This window comes from Mercenaria mercenaria, chromosome 6, assembly GCF_021730395.1.
Source record: "Mercenaria mercenaria strain notata chromosome 6, MADL_Memer_1, whole genome shotgun sequence".
In the NCBI taxonomy this organism is placed as follows: domain Eukaryota; kingdom Metazoa; phylum Mollusca; class Bivalvia; order Venerida; family Veneridae; genus Mercenaria; species Mercenaria mercenaria.
In genome coordinates, this window is record NC_069366.1 from 76,726,746 (window position 1) to 76,746,020 (window position 19,275).

Below are 19,275 nucleotides of genomic sequence, written 5' to 3' on the forward strand. Positions count from 1 at the left end.
AGTCAATAATAGCTTTTTGTTCTTTATCAATTACTTAAAGATCATTAGCAACCGTTCACGGTTTTTAGTAACATACTGAAGTCTTCTTTTTAACTTTCATTATCATTAACTTTTTATTACTTTCTAGTTTCTATTCAAATTATAGTCATACAAATTAGTGGCAAATGTAAATTTGCTTTGCGACTTAAACAATATAAATGATGTCAGCATGGTGAATTAGTGGAAATGTTTCCAAGATGTACGTGAGAAGGTGTGCATGTAATCAGGCAAAATAAACAGATATTAGTTTTGAAGATGAAAATACCTATCAAGCTGAAAGATGAAAAATGCTATGTCACTGCATTTAAATATCGTATACTTAGCGCATTTGTCAGTTTATGATTATTCCTAACAGAGTAGTCAAATGCGCAACACTTTAATGTTACTAATTTCCTTAATTATAACGCCTATGCATAACAATATATTAGCATGAATAAAACTTCTTTTCTATTTACTTCGTACAATTTTGTTTTATAGTTACATATCTGCCTGGGCTTAAAACTTGACGGGAACTGGAACACTACTGCAGATTGCAAAGAAGCTGTGTAATGTATAAGGAATATTGATTATGTCATTTATTCCAAGAAGATTCAATAAAAATAATGATCATAATTATAACTATTACTGAAAATCGATTCAAACAACTGATATGGTTTTTTATCAATACGTAGCGCCGCATATTTCCATAAATTTAAGATACGGAATAAAATAGATGTTGTAAATAACTTCCTTTGTAGGAGCGATGTTATTGGAATTACTAGAAGACTTGTTTATCTGTCGCAGTATTCTGCAAATTATTGGATAAAATAAAACCGAGAAAGTATAGCTTGAGTATTATCGCAGGAAATTGTAGTAGTGGCCTAGATAACACTTAGCGAGGTATACTCTGTCTAAGGATATTGAAAACGGATGAATTTAACGGAATATAATTTCAGGAATATAAGATCAGCTAAATTACATATTGTATTGTACGGTATATGTATCTTATATGTTATAATATTCGAATAATGTAATATAGATACAAACGTGATATATAAAGTAACAACAAAGATATTTTCATAACTAATATCATGTGCGCACTTGTAATTAATGACGAATACAAGGAGTTGATTCTGTGTTAATAAGCAGTAATATAGTTTATTGATCGATAAACGTAATGGACAATTGAGCTTCATTGTAATAATTATAATTAAGAGATTGTATTTCACAATGGAGCATTTCCGTCGTGGGGAGGAGATGACATCTAGTAAGGACGATACTTCGTTTGTTTATGATATACTATCTGAGGGACATTTACAGGCTACTGCACATAGATCTAGATCATATTCAATGCATGTAAACAGACCTTTAGTACATGATAACAGCGCAAAGAATAGAAAAGGTCGGCCTCGTAGGATGAGTTTGCCTGCAAATGTAACAAGACTTCATAAGGAACGACGCTCAAAAGTAGCAGCAGAGAACGAACCTGGACAGACAAAAGTTCATGAAATGGATGAAGAGGAAGAGACATGGTTAAGTAGAAATAGGAGAGCAAGATCATTCAAAGAACATTCTGAAAAGATTGAATGTCAACAGAGAAGAATTAGGTCATTTAAAACTACGTCTAAAGGTCTGGTAAATCGCGGTGACTCCTTTGAAGTAAAACTGGAAGAGGACTATAATATAATGGATGCACCAACCACAACACCGGATTCTACACATCATACAAATGCTATTCGTCAACATATTACTAACAAATATCATCATGACAAGAGTTATTTCAGAGTTTTGTTGACAGGCGCCCGAGATGTTGGAAAGACTTCTCTTATAGAACAGTTTGCTCCGCCTCATTTTCTAGGTAGGGGAATTTAGCAGTAATTTTATGTCGATGATGTTTAAATCCCCTTATATTTTTTCCTTGATTTTTTATTATATTGAAGGAATTGCCTTCGTTATCCGTTCAGCTACATGAAGATGCTTCTAATGTTACAAATGAATCACTCTAGTTTTCAACTGTATGTACGACGTTTATATCATGATTCTCGAGTTTTATCTATTCAACGTGTGTATAAAATTGAAATAATAGTAAAGTTTATTCAAATTTTCTGTAGTTGTGTGAAAACACATGTTTGTGTAATTTTCCCTTACACTATTTCGCCGTACCTTTCAAAAATTGTTCTTTATCATCAGCGTCAACGGTAGCGGTATATTTGTTACTATCTAGCACATAATTATATTATGAATGTTATGAAACATATTAAATAGGTTTAACGTAAATTATGAAAATCTTTCTCTGGGAAAAAGATTGTTTAAAAAATGTAGGTTTTCCGAATGCCTTCTGACCTTATATATTTTAACTCTGAACTACGACTTTCGAGATAGACGGTATACATTGAACCAAAGTGCATTCCCAAAATACATACTGTTTAACAGCGTATACTTTATAGACACTTTTGAAGATCAAAATATTCGTGATTAATCGGTCGGCGGCTTGATTAAATATTCCTAAACAAAACTGTGAAAGTATACAAGTATTGTTACATGTTAAGAATAATGTAAATTATAATAATATTCTTATTTACCGCTCCCTTAGAGATGCACAGTTTAGATACGATTCGGCAAAAACTAATATAATATTCTCTGTAATTCCTTGTGCCATAGCGCACTGTTTTTACTTGTAAGATATTTGCTCACCTTTATATAGGTACAGATCGTCAATTATTGAATCTCAAAGCAAAGATGTTTTAGGAATACCGCAGAGCAAGTTTACGGATCTAATAATTGTTTACAGATGACACATTGTTTAAAGAAAAACAGTAACAATTTGTATGGTGGAACATGTAGGACTATTTCAACCACATTCAAAGAATAAGGTACAAGCGTGCAGTGATGCCATAGTAACTACGCAGTATTGATAAAAGATATTTACATTTCTTATTCCATAATGTTTGTAATAGATGCTGCTGATTTATTACCTTGTTTGTAAAGTGTGTTTGTATATAGAAGCATATATCCTAAAAATAAATAACACATTTCACAAAAGGTAATAACTATAATTACAAACTTCTTTTCAAATACCTTAGAATTCCCGTTTAAGCAATCACTGATCAGTTCAATTGTCAAATGGAGGAAGTTTTCTCTGACAGACATCTCAAATAATGCCTTCATTGTATATATAGTAAGACATCATTGATTTACATTATAGATCATAATATTTTTTAACACAATACTGTCTAAAAAGAAAAAAGAAATGTATGCAAATGTATTTACTATTTATATTACTTACTGTATTGGAAATTCTTACTCTCAGACCCGATGTCATATCTATACGATCGTTTTGGAATTTTGTATACATTGCAATAATATGCATTAATCTCAAGTATGAATTTTACATAATTTCACTTTTAGATGTCTAACTTGTTTATCTTGAAGAAAATTATACCAATGAAACGCCGATAAAATAAAGTAAAAATATTGAAATAGTGTTGTAGTCTATCTTACTATTGCAGTAAAAATCAGAATTCTTATTACATTATTTCTATGACAATCTAACAGCTTTCTGTTTTTGCTGTGTCGCTTACTTAAAAGCACTTTATTGGGGAAGGAAATAATCGAAATTTGGGACAAAATCACCTTTAGTTAGTACAGGAATGTTTGAAGTTTGGTATAATCAATGAAATCTACATTGACGTGAAAGCTTGCTATAGTCAATTCTTGTGAATGTGTATGCTGTATGCAATGGTCGAAACAATAACTGCTTTTTTGATATTATAGTAAGCAACTGGTTATATTTGAATTCTTATCATTAGCTGTATTGCATGTTGTCATGTAGAACAAACCTACAAGAATTTATATTAAAGTTAACGATAAAAACAATCGCAGAAATGAAATGTGCCTTATACCACATTCCTTCAAATTTCTTTTGTCTAGTCTTGTCATGACAGGAAAATGATAGGACCATTTCACGCTGCGGAAAAAGCGAGAAAACGTACCACAATTAAATGTCCCTATGTCTATATTAGTTTTTAACTATAGCTTATTATTTAAAATATGAAAAAAAACGTGAAGACCAGCACCACACTTGGGATCAACAGCCAATGTCTTTACACTGACATTCAGTACATGTAATATTTTAACAGACAATAAAATGATAAGGTTGAAAATTGCAATCTTCGCTTGAAACTTTAAAGTACTGGTAGATTAAAATATCGATCACAAAGTACGTTAGATGAATTATTTGCATTTTTTGTTACTTTTAAGAAACCAGTATCAAGTTGTTTACAAATCCACGTAGTCGACGTCAAACACTCAAAAGTCTGCAGGATTATATACACACCATACTGGAACACCTAATTATCTAAAATTTCTCAGCAAAGTATCTATTAGTCATGAAAAGCGGAAAGATATATAATCCTTAAGGGATCAATAGGCGGACAAAACAATTTCGTGATAGGATTTATTTTGTCGATATAGTGCACAACTAGTTTTCTTGAATTGACTTGTGTTGCTTTAGAATATATTTAGATACTTTAATATACTTAGTCATGGAAGGCGAAAAATATATTAACTCTTAAGGTATCAGTAGGCGGATAAAGCAATTTAATGACACTATGTATTTTGCCGATATTTTTTACAAGTACCTTTTGTTTGTAAATGTGAAATTCGAGTTTTACATTAACTGCTTTAAATTATTGGTATGTATTCAGCATTAACTCTCTACTAAAATTGACATGGCCTGACTGAACTGCAATCTGTGAAATCAATATATTATCAAGTGTTTTTGTTTTGATGTATTTTTGTGGCGCTAGGCATATTCGACGATTTTGCACAATAAATTGAATAAACAAATGCATAATAATTCTGTACAATACACGCTTCTGATATTCGAGCTGTACGACAAGCAGTTACTGTTCTACCTGCTGGCAAGAAGTCATATTAAAGTTATTGTTTTAACGTTTCTGCGAATACCAGATACATAGATAAACACCAAAGTTCTGTCATATCCTTCCAACTCATATCTGACGTACAGGAAGGTCAACATATTATTTGACGCCACTTGTTTTACTTTCGCTTACTTAAAGCCAGAATACGTTCTTGGTCTTGATTCATCATGAAAAATAATGACGTTTTTATACGTAGCAAGTGTATGGCTATTTCAGCAGGTTATATTAATAGTGAATGTAATTGATCTGTATAGTGTCTATTAGCATACTTTCATGAGTGAAACAGTAGACAGTCGTTTTTGTTTCCACTATTAATATATCGGGTACCATCAACCCTTTACTGAAGCGTAACAATTTCGAAAAATGAAGTAGGCTAAATCCACTATTTTACATTAAGCAGTTTATTCTACATCAAAACAAAAATATTTATTGATTTTTTTGGCATAAAGGAACTACGATTTTTTATCTTTTTAGTCAATGTCTATTTGTAAACGCAGTTTAAATGCAACTTTCTGACATATACTCAATACAAAATATAGTCAGCACTTTTATATACGTATAACTATAGCACAAATTGTAATTCGATGAATTTTGTATATATTTATTTATATTTATCAAACTTGTGTTTTAGATTCATTCTATAATCTAGCAGAAAGATTATTGCCCTTTCTGTTAAACAGTTTTTGTCCAATTACAGTACTATTGTCTGGTTAAACAACTGAAACTGTGTAAATGATGAGATATTATAGCATTAGATTAGAAGCAATTTAGTGAAATATTCATCACATGCTACCACTGTACTTCTCATTTGGAAGTTGAAATGTTTGTAATTAACCACTTCAAATTTGAAAAAAGAGCAATTGAATATGGCGGATACCACATCACCAGAATAAAAGTTGGTAAATCTGATATAATCACCGATTTATTTTGTAACAATCAGATTGCGTCTTCAAATTATAATTTCTGTATCCACGCACACATCCGGCATAAAATGGGACTTCCTTGTATTTTGACTGACAGAGCATTTTGTTTTTAGTATATTTCTTTTAACGTCAACGATGAAAACTTTCTCAATATTAAAAGAAATCTACATTTCTTATCGTGCTGTCATAAGCGTGGAAGAATACAATTTACACATAATGCAATTAATTTGATGTTTCAAGCACCGAATTTATATAATTTTGTCAAGCAGAGATGTACAATGTAATTATGCGACTTCAGATAAACTTAGATTGGAATATCTGTGCCTAAGATTTAGCATTTATTAGAGTGTCTATAATATGTTTAGACATGAAATACACTTGCTGGGATATAATGTCATATATCATTATCCGATTACTCGAAACCGCGAATTATGTGAAAACTATATATCAATCCGTATTTGAGTATCCGTTATTTTCTTACAAATGACGTTCGTGAAAATAAAACAGTCCGTCAACTACAAAAGCGACAGTGACAAATCAAATGGAGAACCAGTAGAAAAATAGTGTACACAATGGTTTGTCTAAGTCGGCAACGCTATTTCGAAAGGAACTCATTCTTCCTTTTTAAGTGTGTAATATGAGTAGTTTGTCACTCAACTAATAAATTTATATTTTCAGCTCAGTCAGAGGGTGACAGGACTGTTACATTGCAAGTAGATGGTGAAAAATCAACATTAGAATTTGTACAATCAGAAGATTTCCAGGTAACTTTTAGTGAGTCAAACTAGAAAACTATTACATGAAATAACCAACGTTTGACATGTTGTTTAAAATTATTTGACATATTAAGTTCATATTTATCTTTATAAACATATCAATAAGCAAGGATATACAAAATTTACCTGATACAACCTAACTGAAACTTTGCACGCAAAGAGAAACCTTTACAGTAAAGAAGATATTCGGTCAATGTAAACCAAGGCCATGTTTTAGATAATATAACAATACCTGTTCCAAAGGACTGCGATCAAGTGAGATATTTTCTTGAAGCGTAAAGAACATGTGAATACTTTTGAGCTTTCGTTCTACACTTATATAATCAAAGAAATTGTTTGGTTCACAGGATCAGGATGAAAATTTAGAAATTGACGCTTTTGTCGTTGTATACTGTATCACAGATAGAGCTACATTTGACATTGCCATAGATCTGCTGACGCATATACGGGACGAAGTAGGATCAAATAAGGCTATAATCCTTGTTGGTAACAAATCCGACCTTGAACGTAAGAGGACTATTAGTCAGGAAGGTAGGTTTGAGGTGGTGTTTTTGTCACTTACCGGACCAAAGAAGTACCACGCTACGCTCTGTTCTTTGTTTGCTTAGTTCATGTTGTATATGTTTACTTTGTCTGTATAGCTTTCTGTCAATGTGTACGTATACATATAAACACTTCTAGATTTTCTTTTTTGTTTTGAGACTACATTCTTTGAAGGCTAACTTTTCCCATAGGTTCATTCTTCTTGTTTTTGGAAACGGTAGTATTACAGTCTTTTAAAATTTTGTCGGTATCTTTAATAATGATTTTTTTCGACATTTTGATAATTTCTAGAACATTTTGTATACATTTACTAGATTTGTTGTAATACATAATAGTATAGTTAGTAATCATAGATAAATAATTTCACAAGTATGAGGCTGTTTCCACACACAAGTCTATAAAATTTGAGGCAAGTACAAAGCTGTTCTAAATCATTCTAATTACAATGACATATTTTTATGTTTTCAGAAGGACGATCTGCTGCGGATGCATGCGGTTGTAAATACATTGAACTTTCTGCAGCTCTCAACCATCGTGTGGATGAACTACTTGTTGGTATACATAAACAAATAAAACTTAAATCTGAAGCTGACAATGAGGAAACTGAGAGTAGAATTCCGAAAGCGAAAGAGAGAAGGAGTTCATTTAAGAGGACTAAACGTTTCCTCGAAAAAGTATTTCATAGACACAGTAGTAAAGACAAAACGACGGAAAATCTGTATGTCGAATGAAACAAAATGAAATTATGAAAAGCATTATGCTACAAACCAACAAGAACTGACTGAAATGAAAATTTCTTAACAGAACAAATTACGGATATGTTTAGATCAACATGTTCAACGGTAAAACTAGGTTAATTCCAAAGTGTACATTCCAAACAGAAAGAAAAAAAAACCCTTTAACATTGAACAAGTGTTTTCGCCAATTAATTTGTACATTAATCATTACGTATGTTTTGTTAAGTCTTAAGGATTTATGCCAACTATTTTCGTTCTATTGGAAATGTGATGTAAAAAGAATTCTCTTAAAACCAGTTCCGTTATCTATCATTCATTGTGAAATGTATAGATTTATCAAGAAATCCTTGGGTTTGAATCATAACAGCTAGTTGAATGGTGCCCACTAAAATAAATCTAAAAGAAAATTAGTATTCCTTCAATGCGGACTGAATGTAATGACTCTTTCTTCGAATTTTGACCTAACGGTCCTTTTCAAGAGTGAAATTTTAAAATTAAGTTTCGTTCAAATAATAATAATATTGTAAAACTTATAAGTCTAGACATGATTGAGGTTTGTAATGTATCAACCTAACTTTCCTTATTAGCGGTGTTTTAGTGCGTGAATACAAATGCCTTTTACTCAGTAAGTATCTTTATGCAGTTTCGCATTTTATGGTTGTTGTTACTGTAACGATTACTGAATGCATAAAGGGAAGTAATTCCATTAATATGCAAATTTGTAAACCTGTCAATTGTCATTGGTGTAAAATGACTGTATATATGCGCAATAAATCACCTTTGGTGATGAGCTAGCTTTTCACCGACGGGATTTGTGTGGCACTGAAACGTTACATTACATTCGAAGCCCTTATTACTGTACCGTTCTAGAAATAGTTTCAGGATAAATCGGTTTCCCTCAGAAGTAAGGCATTCGATAGTTCTTTTTATATAGTGAGTACTCTAAAAGTTAATGTAGATTATATATTGTGCTTTCAAATTCTTGAATAAAAGCTTTCCTAATTAGTACTATGTTCCACTGGTGACATTGTATCGATTTATCCAAACTATAGTAATTCATTTGTAGGACTGTTTTACGTTATTCATAAGCATTTGTTTCACTCAGTGTTATAAAACTGCATACACTTTACATTGCATTTACATCAAATAGCGTAATTTAGCAGACTTTGGAATTAAAGGATCTTTCTGGCAAGCATTCTTCTAAAAAGTGTGCATTTTAGTTATGCAAATGAGCACTGATCAATAAGGGCATTTCATACACTCAGCAATCTAGGAAGTAGTCAAAGATAAACGAGACATCATCAACACGGAAATAGCAATTTGTTGTAAAAAAAACAAAGAAAAATATCAAACAGGGAGTGCCACGCACCAAAAGCGCAGCCTCCTCAAAACGAACCCCCCAGCACGCAAACGCGTGCACCACACACACACTCAAAGCTTACACATCAGGACAAAAACGAACAACACACACACACACACACACACACACACTCAAAGCCAACACATAAGGACAAGACGAACAATAAGCATACACACACGCGCGCACACAAAGTCAACACACAAGGACAAAACGAACAAACAAAGGAACACAGTGGGGCACCGCCTTGGAACGGTCAGTGGCGAAAACACCACTGGGGAGCTTAAACCGGTTTATGGTGCGCACCCAACCTCACTCTTACCCCCACCATGTTCCAAAGACATGGGACAGTGTAAATAAAAGTAATCCGCTCCAGGTGAATCTCTAACACACGTAATGGAAACAAAAAGGCATGGCATGTAAAACACAAAAATGCTCGTGTATAAATATATAAAAAGCAAACCTTAAGAACCAAAAACGTATGTACTCAATGCCTTTTCAGAAGACAGAGCAACAAGAGAAACACCCTTAAGGGCCCGACGAAACAGGCCAGAAGACAAATATCAAAACAGTTCAGTCCTGGTAGGATTTAAAAACTGCTCATCATAGAGTCCTCCCCCTCTTCCGTCAGACGCAATCAAAGAGGGAAGCGTAGTGTCCAACTGTAAACGGGTTGAACACTAAACATGCGGTATGTCTCAAAACAGTTGGGTCGTAACCTCTTTTAATAAAACGTTTGATAATCTTTTCAAATACATTTGGAAAATTACCATGACCCAAGATCTTACGAAGTAAGTCATTTTCACATTGCATGCAAATAATTGTGGAGTTATGTTTCAACGTCTTCATTAGACATTAATGTACTATATTAAAAATTTGATTGACTTTGTACAATGGGTAATATGAATACACATGTTATTTGTATTTGCGCTTGTCGAATTACTATTTGTAATGTTGGAAGAAGAATCTCAAGACTGTAATATATCGTGCAATTTAGTGATAGTTAATACCCTATAACATTTTTTACATAAAATAGTGTTAGCAACAGCATTCCTCTGTAAGGTTGAACACATTATATAGCATAATTACGTGTATCAAACTCTGTGTGAAAATGTGTTACATAAAAGATAAATGACGCGTTTACCATCTTTACGCCTGACTTATCAACCCTGTCTCACAGAAGTCCCCTATTTGCTTGTTTTGTCTTTAGTCTACTTTTTACTTGGTCTATGTATTTTGGTTGAGATATCAATCATACACTGTTGTAAAGTTTCGTGGATGTATCATTCTTTGAACGTGTTTAGTCCTAATTGTAATTTCACACATGGGAAATCGTGATAACCGACATATATATTTGACACCTCCTACGTTTCGGATCCATGAAAACAGGGCCTTAAAAGTCTGATACTTATTTTATCTATAGAAATAAAAGTTATGTGTATTGTAACAGTACCTGGATGTACAACGGCAGTCGGCGAGTGCAAAACATATAAAAAACATTGAGCTTTAACAAAACTTTGAAATATTTCACATACATACATGTAATTTAGTGAGTAATTCAAACTTAAAAGAAAAAGTCCATACTAATCAAATTTATAAAAAGCGCGGGAAATTAAATGATTCCAAAGTGAGAGACAAGTGCACATGTTTTCGGGTTTACCACATATTTAAACAATTCTAGTCATATAAACGACGGTGTCTGCTTGTAGCTATGAGCATTAGGAATCCCTTACGGGAATATCAAGCCATAGAAACGTGACATGATGCCAGACCCAAATACATTACATACTGACAAGGAATGACCAGTCCCAGAACTATCAATATAATGCTGAGCGCAAAGCGACGAAGATGTTTGTACCAATGTCAAGTCTTAAGTATGATGCGGTCATGGAGCGAACCCACGGTCCCCCGCTGACGATTCGGGCGCTTAACCGCAGTGTCAGTAGAAGATGAGTCTGCATAACATGAATATATTAAATAAGAGGCCACTGAATAAATAAAAGGTGATTATTTCTAAATAATCACTTGACAATTCAATAATGCAAAGCAGCTACTTAAAATTCTGCATTTGTATTATACGTTAGCATCTTCACAAAGGAGAAAATCGACAGAAGCATTTTATACTTCCATCTCGTTCTATAGTTTCCTTTTTCATTACGTTCTAGATTTATAACAAACATTTGGTTTTGTTTGGAGTTCCATTTTCATTACTTTATAATTACATTGCAGATTTCAGTAGACGTTGTTTTGCATTTATTTTATCACGTAAATGCATACATTTCTGTAATGTCATCGGCAATTCAGAAATTTGATTAGAATTTGCATATCAGAAGTAGTACAACAATAATTTATACAAAAGTAGCGTGACTTTCACAACACGAAAATGGCGATGTTTTTAATCAGTACAGTAACTATGATGCAATTTAGAAAATATTATCAGCTGTTTCATGGTTTTAAATATCCATAAGTGCCTTAAAATATTAAGAAAATAAACTTCTACTATACAGCGAACTCGTGTTATGACCGATACTGTATATGTAATTTGAAGGAACTCTGAAATAAATAAAATGTTAAACAGACAAACTAGACAAAAGTCTTACACAGTATAAATTACATTATGTAATTGCCAAGCTTACACAGTTTTGGAGAAACTTATATAATTTAAGAGCTCCTATGCCGAGCGCTTTATAACATATATCTGATTGTAATCAATAAATGAATTTTCCTGAACCATGCACAAAATTGACAAAAGACACAGTTTTTTGTAAACTCTGCATGGGATATAAAGAAACAAGAAATTAAATTAAATTTATTTTTCCGAACGTATATTTGACTCAGCAATTTTGCACATTGCGCAGTACAATAATAACGGCATATTTGCCTTTAATCATCAGACACTCTTTGAGTTGTTTTTTTTTTCATTGTAAAATCTTGGAGTATGTTACATTTATTCTGGGAGAATAACGCTAAATTAATAGAGACTTTGCAAGAATAATCAAATTTTAGCGAACGTGTTTTTATTATTCTAATTTGACAGTTATTAAATGAAATTAGCAAAACATTGTGTATGTCTGATTTATAGGTAGTATTTCACGTCACACAGGCACCAAACAATGCTCATTCGTTTTTCAACTTTTGAAATTCTCACGATTGTGTAAAGTAGTTTTGAGTTTTATTCTGGCTTATGTTTTACAAATAACATCATATAACCTTTGTGTGCCAAAGATTACTGTGTTGCAAAATGGGTTGGACTTATCACGGTATAGAAAATACAGTATTTTGCGTAATACTGAAAGCGTTTCTATTTTTTTGTCGCACACTTCTGCTACCTATAGTTTTGATTCTGTTTATCGGATATGTTTTGTTGCATACGTCTGTTACCTACATGCTTTACTCTGTTTATCAGATATGTTCTTATGCTTATCTGTTTATATATATAATCATATCTCCTGAGGTATAAATTTATAAGGCAACTGTTTCTTCGCACAGTGCAGTAAACATTCTACTTAATTATGTCTGCAAGATAGATTGTAGAAGATGTACTTGAGAAGGTGCAGATTTATCGACGTTTGCAGAATAGTGTGTACAGTATGAGGTATTATAGAAAAATGTAAACTTCTAGTAATGGTTTGTGAACAATATGGAATAGGTGAACTCGTTAATACCCTTATAAGTTTATTTGATGCATTATCATCCTTTATAGGCTAGTGTCAATATTGTTCCTCTGTACACAGATCACTGATTCTAGTAAACTGCATTTTGAAACTGATAAGCATGTTGCAATGTACATTTTTGTCTATGATCAAAATTGTTATTAGTTCTTTTACCATAGAGTCCATTTAACCTTTCCGTACGAAACGTCTCGTTTTAAACTCCCTCGTAGTTTTTTGTCACTGACCATTCCGAAGCACTATCCAGCAGCTGTATTTCTTAATTGTCCTTTATGTCGGTACTTTAAACTGTACGTGTTAATGTGTAAATGTCTTTTTTCGTCGTATTTTATTTTGATGTATTTGATTGTTGAGCAACGTTTGAAGTTTCCACTTTTCTCTGTTCTGTTGCATTATATTTATTAGTTTTAGTATGCCATCCTCTTTATTATTGTTGTCAGTTTCTAGTGCTTCTACATTTGTATTGGGTTCTTAAATTTTGATTTATATGATCATTTTTGTGGTATCTTTTAATTCACTTCTTCGTCTTTCTTGCGTTTTTTATGTTAGATATTACTTTATCTCCGGTAGATAGCAACTTTATTTCCAAATACATTTTTATAGCGAAGAGATATTTTGTTTACACTGTCAAGAACATTTGAAAATGGTGGGGAAACAAAATGAGGTTATGGTTTGCGTCACTTAACGGTTACAGCGTCCCTATAATATATATTGCTACTGACCGCTCCAAAGCGGTGTCCTACTGTGTTTCTTTATGTTCTTTTTTCCTTGTTGTGTATTTGTTTTACTTATTCTATGATTAATATGTACATGTCTATTGTTGAAATAAACATACGTCCACTACCGTGGGGTTTTGTTTAGGAGGAGTGTCCAGGGAAAGGAGCTGTGCCTAATGAATCTGCTCTGCTAGAATTCAATGTATTCAATGTGACCAAAAGGTTTTATTGAAATATTTTACCTTCAAATACAAATAAAGGTAAATATATTAAAGATTTACCCCGCATCTCCTGCATTCTAAATTATCTCACAAAATATCATCATTTTTGTTATCATTCAACAACAGCAGTATCAAAGAGAACTATACATCTACCTTCTTTGTAATTTCCCTTTAATTACTTTTGTGTCTGGCACATAGCATGATGTTTGGCAAACTGTCATAATAATGATTGTTGATATTGGCTCATAAATAAGAATTATCGATGCTACAGCGTATTATAAATATTAACAGAATGCTTGTCTGTTTAGAAGTTCTGATATTGTGTCTCTAGTCGTGTATTGTAAACACAACTGATGCATTTAAATGTAACAAGCTACACCACACAAATTTAAAATGAAATATGTCAGAATTAACCTAAATACGAATACTATTTTTAAAACAAACTGTTTTCTTTAAAATTGAATTCATTGACTAGGGGTTTTCTTTGTTTCTCTCAATTGCAAATGTAGGACTACAATTAAGACAAAATTATTCAAAATCGATTTAAGCTATTACAGTTGATGCGGTTGTATCATGACATGACCCCGCATGTAGTCTTATTGTAAATGAACGTTGTTGATAACACCTCCGTAGTAACGGATTTATACGAATTGTTAAGAGACTGAAGTTTTTAGCAAACTATTTGAGAATACAGAAACAAGATGACTCAATTTGATTATTATCATAGTGAATTGCCGTGGTGGCTTAGATAAATATATAGTCACATTACAAATGAATTTAGCTTATGCTTTCCAATGATATACTGGATATTATCTGTGGGGTATAATACACTGTGATTGATAAACGGTTGCAAGTAATGTGCAGTATGTTTTAATTTCTAATATTTCGAATTATAGTAGTTCTGCACGTTTGAATGATTTTTTCTTTCCTACAATGTAGAATTTGATTAAACCATTATTTTTGAAACTTAGAAAAATTGGCAATCATAAAAGATATGGTCGTGTATGTGATTTTTCCTAAGATTAATTAAGAAACGTTCGCCCCACACTAGTTTTCGTAATGGGAGTCTACGGCAAAAGCACAATTTTCATAAAATTTTTGCGAATAGATTTTTTTCTAGAATGTATATTTTAATGAAACTTCTCAGTGTTATAAACTAACATATCGACCTGAATGTAATGAAATAAAATCTTCAGGTACGTACATTTGTTTTCAAGATATTTAACTATGATTTAAGAGATTCAAGTTAATTTTGAGACATTAGTTGGAATTATTTAACGTGTCTAACATTTTAATATCATATTTTATCTCTAGAAAGGTAGCAACGTTGCCTTTTTATACTTTATTTTACGTTATCTACGTCATTACTTCAGGTTGATCAAACCTGCAGAACTACCTTAAACGGACCGAAAACTGTAGTCGCGCTTTGTTTTGTCGAATATTTCTCGAAATAGATAATTTTACTTAATGAGGATTTCATATCATAATGCTTGAAAGAATCCAATAAAATGGAACAGTATGTTATGTGCATTTCAGCAACATCCATATTGCAACGTAAATAAGAATTAAGGGGAAAAATAGTATTTATTGCTTTTCTGTGACCTATATTCACCGAAAAACGATATCATCTATGTCTTAAATCATGTATATTTTGAAAAATATTTTGTAACAGATAGAGATTAATACAGAGAAACATTTTCCATTAAATGAATATTACGCTTTCAAGTGCTGTTAATGATGGACAAATTATGTCGATTCTATGACAGAATAAGAAAAAAGCTGCAAAGAATGACATAGTAGTTAATTAAGTTCTATCGTTGTTATATCGAGATCGTATCATAACAAACCTTACGTACAAAATGAGTCGAGATGGAGCATTTACATCCTGGAAAAATTTTGTCTTCCTGCGAGAACGAGAATTCGTTTGCTTATGACATATTATCAGAGGGACATGTACAGGCGACATCACAAAGATTCAGATTATATTCAATGTATAGAAACAGATATTCAATAAAAGATACCAGTACTAAGAATAAAAAGTATCGGAACCGAAGGATGAGTTTGCATCCGAACAAAAAGCTCCTATAGAGCGTACCAAAAACTGCAATAGAGCTCGACCATGGACCAACAATAGATCATAAAACTGATTAAGTGGCAGAGTCAGGGTTCAATAGAAAAAGGAGAGCAAAATCATTCAAAGAACCATCAGGCAACAACAAATATAACCTTAGAAAAGTTAGGTCTTTTACGGCTACGTCTAAAGGATTGGTAAATCGCGGTGACTCTTTTTAAAGTTAAAAAATGGAAGTATATAACGATATAGATATTCGAAATAAAAACTTAGATTTTCCACTTCAAACATGCTTGATTCCAAAACTTATTTCTAGCAAATAGTATTATAGTGTAGATAAGAGTTATTTCAAAGTTTTAGTGGCCGGAGCACGAGCGGTTGTGAAGTCTTCTCTCATAGAACCGTTCGTGACATCTGACTTTCTTGGGAGCAGAAGTTTCAATTTTTGTAATTATTTCTATTTCTAATTCTGTTGAAATTGTTACATAGTTTAAAAGTTTGGTTCTTGAAAATATTCTTCTAAAATTTTTACCTAGTGTCTAATTTTTAAAGGAAATTAGTCGAGTTTTCGTATCTTCGTGTTGGCGGGGTGGGGTGGGGGACATGAAAACACGACACATTCTACGAGAAACCTCAACGTATAGAGGGCGTCATGTTGGTGGGTATCACTATTTCATGTAAGCGCCCTTCATTGATCGTGGTGTCCTGCTGAAGTTGCTTCCCCCCCCCCTCCCCTCCCCCCAACCCCGCCCAACACCCATCAGGAACACACGACAAGTACTTTATATTTGTCGAACTTTCGTGTTTTCGTTTTGGCGTCTTCCGTTAGACAGGCATGTAACAGAGAGCAGGCAATGTTTGACTAATTAGAAAAAAATTTAAACAGCTGGGTTTTTTTTTTTTTGCATTATCGTATAGTCATTCTAAACTAGCAAAGCATTCAACATGTAGTGTATATATGTTGTTTTACAAAAACATTAAGATAAAAAGTCCTGATCATGTGGATAGATGTGTCAAAGCTCACGTTTTGAAAATTAGGTATTCTAAACGGTGATACATTTTGAACTGCCCGCAGAGTTACAGAATCCCAGCTCTTTATCTGGAAGAAAAAGAGCTGTAACGGGAAAGATTTTTATCCTCATCACCTTATACTCAAGTAATTCTCCGTTCACTATGCAAAAAGTGAGCGGTAGGTCGGCCGTTTTCTTAATGTGCGCTATATTGAATATCATAAGTCCAGATCTCTATGCATGTCCTGCATATGTGTAATTGTTGTACGCATGTCTTACGGAAAACGCAAGATTGAAAAAGGTGTTTCCGTGTCGGCGGAGAGAAATATAGACATCACAACAAATAAAGGGCGCCAACACGACATATTCATACCCGCCAACACGAAAACTCGATGAATAAATAGGTCGTGTCGGTGCCCTCTGAACGCCGTTCTTTTTTTTGTGTGTAAAATGTGTCGAGTTTTCGTATTTTTGCCTCTCCAACACACCAACACGACATGGCAGAAATCAGCCACCAACCGTAGTACTACTGTTGAAATAGCTGATAAACGAAAACAGAATAACATTAATTAAATTGTAACATTGTTTCTGTGCAAAATATATGTGTTTAAAACAGCAGTGAAACACAGATATTTATGTGTATTTTGAAAATAAATGAATCTGTTTAGTGAAAATGAATCTGTTTAGTGAAAAGAAGGTATTTTAGTTTATCAGTTAAGATTATTCAATCGTTAATAAATAACCAAATAATAACCCGGATTACATGAATGCCTATATTTCTTTTATTTGAGAACCGTACTAAAGATATAACCAAATTCCATACGCATTGTTTACCTGTACTTTCACTGAGGTAATAGATTATAACATTATAATATGTGTGCTAAGTGCAAGATTGAGCAATGTTTTGTTGCTGTAAATTAAAACACAATTTATTTACTTTTAACAGTTATTTTTATCAGTTTTGCGTTGTGAAAATAATAGAAACACATTTCCTTCGTATAAAATATGTATGTTTCATCGATAATATATACATGATCACTTAATCAAATTTTATATTTAGAGTATTTTTTTCGATATTTTCTATGAATAAACAAAAATGTAAAGTTTACTAATAAATGTGTTAGTAGTATAGGATAACAGTTGTTTTCATTTCTAAATGTCCTGAATGCATAGCAAACAAATTATATGAAAATCAGTTTATCAATTTTCATGGTTCAGTATGAAAGAAGATCAAAATCGAAAAAGATAACACTATGATGGAACACCATTAATGGTTGTGTGTTTAAGGGTATAAACCACGTTAGGACTTCCGGCGAATCAATTACTCGTGCTTGTATGCTAAAATCACATGAAAGAACGTTCATTCCCTATAGTTACATTTTATATTTTTACTGCAACTGTATGACGTTTCTTTTCATCTATAGATACAAGAAAATCGTGTAATGTATATTCGACTTCCGATCTTCACAATATATAAATCATAGAACAGCAAAAATACCAACCGCTTTATGCTTTAATTCACCTTAATACGATAAAAATATTGATTCTTATTTAGAATTAAGATACCCTTAAATTGCGCGGAAATATATAGAAATCTTGTCGGTTCAACACAATTAATCGTTAATGTGAGTAAAGGAATTTTAGATTTCATTCTTAAAATTCTGATCACGTATTTTCAAAGATCTTCTCAAACGGCGCTGTCTTGTTTGGCCTTTTTTTTTTGACGCGTAAAGCGAAATCGGTCGTCCTTAATCTTATTGCACCGATCTTTTCATACGAAAATAGATATTTTATAAACACAAAACACAGACATGTCTAAACAAGTTTTGGACTTATACAAAAGACAGTTGCAAAATAAACACTGATTCATATGCAAATTGGGTTTCATGTCGCCATTGTTTGACAGAAATATCATATAATGAGAATATTACATTTCCTGGACGACTTTCCTTGTTTTCAGTATGAGTTATTACGACATTTCGACAATAAATAGTCAATCTATTAATGAGAACAAATTCCTTAGTTCTCTCAATATATCTTGATACTAGATCAGAAATATTGGCCGTGAAAACACCATTCTTTCTTGATACTGAATATCACATTGTTAAATGAATTAAACGATGGTCATTCAATGCAAAATCTGTTTAATTGAGTAATACTTCACGACCCCTGGCACTTGATTCGGCGCAATTCTGTCAAGATACTATTGCATTTTCCCATCTTCCGAAAGGACCGGAAATTGTAACTTCCACTGAGTTGCGTCCCGGGCTAGCCCAGACAAAATGCATA

General features: G+C 32.6%; 1 protein-coding gene across 1 annotated transcript; it reads left to right on the forward strand.

Moving 5' to 3' along the window:
* Positions 1–881: 881 nt before the first annotated feature.
* Positions 882–8,236, forward strand: LOC123550368 (GTP-binding protein GEM-like). Its single transcript, XM_053546368.1, has 4 exons — positions 882–1,876; positions 6,563–6,648; positions 7,008–7,191; positions 7,672–8,236. The coding sequence occupies exons 1-4, from the start codon at positions 1,249–1,251 to the stop codon at positions 7,932–7,934; spliced, it is 1,161 nt and encodes a 386-aa protein (XP_053402343.1). The 5' UTR covers positions 882–1,248; the 3' UTR covers positions 7,935–8,236.
* Positions 8,237–19,275: the final 11,039 nt, after the last annotated feature.

Bases quoted from the DNA above. Each gene is read 5' to 3' on its own strand.
- LOC123550368 (XM_053546368.1), top strand. From the start codon at position 1,249: ATGGAGCATTTCCGTCGTGGGGAGGAGATGACATCTAGTAAGGACGAT. The intron at 1,877-6,562 runs GTAGGGGAATTT...TTATATTTTCAG, and splicing joins TGCTCCGCCTCATTTTCTAG to CTCAGTCAGAGGGTGACAGG. The intron at 7,192-7,671 runs GTAGGTTTGAGG...TTATGTTTTCAG, and splicing joins GAGGACTATTAGTCAGGAAG to AAGGACGATCTGCTGCGGAT.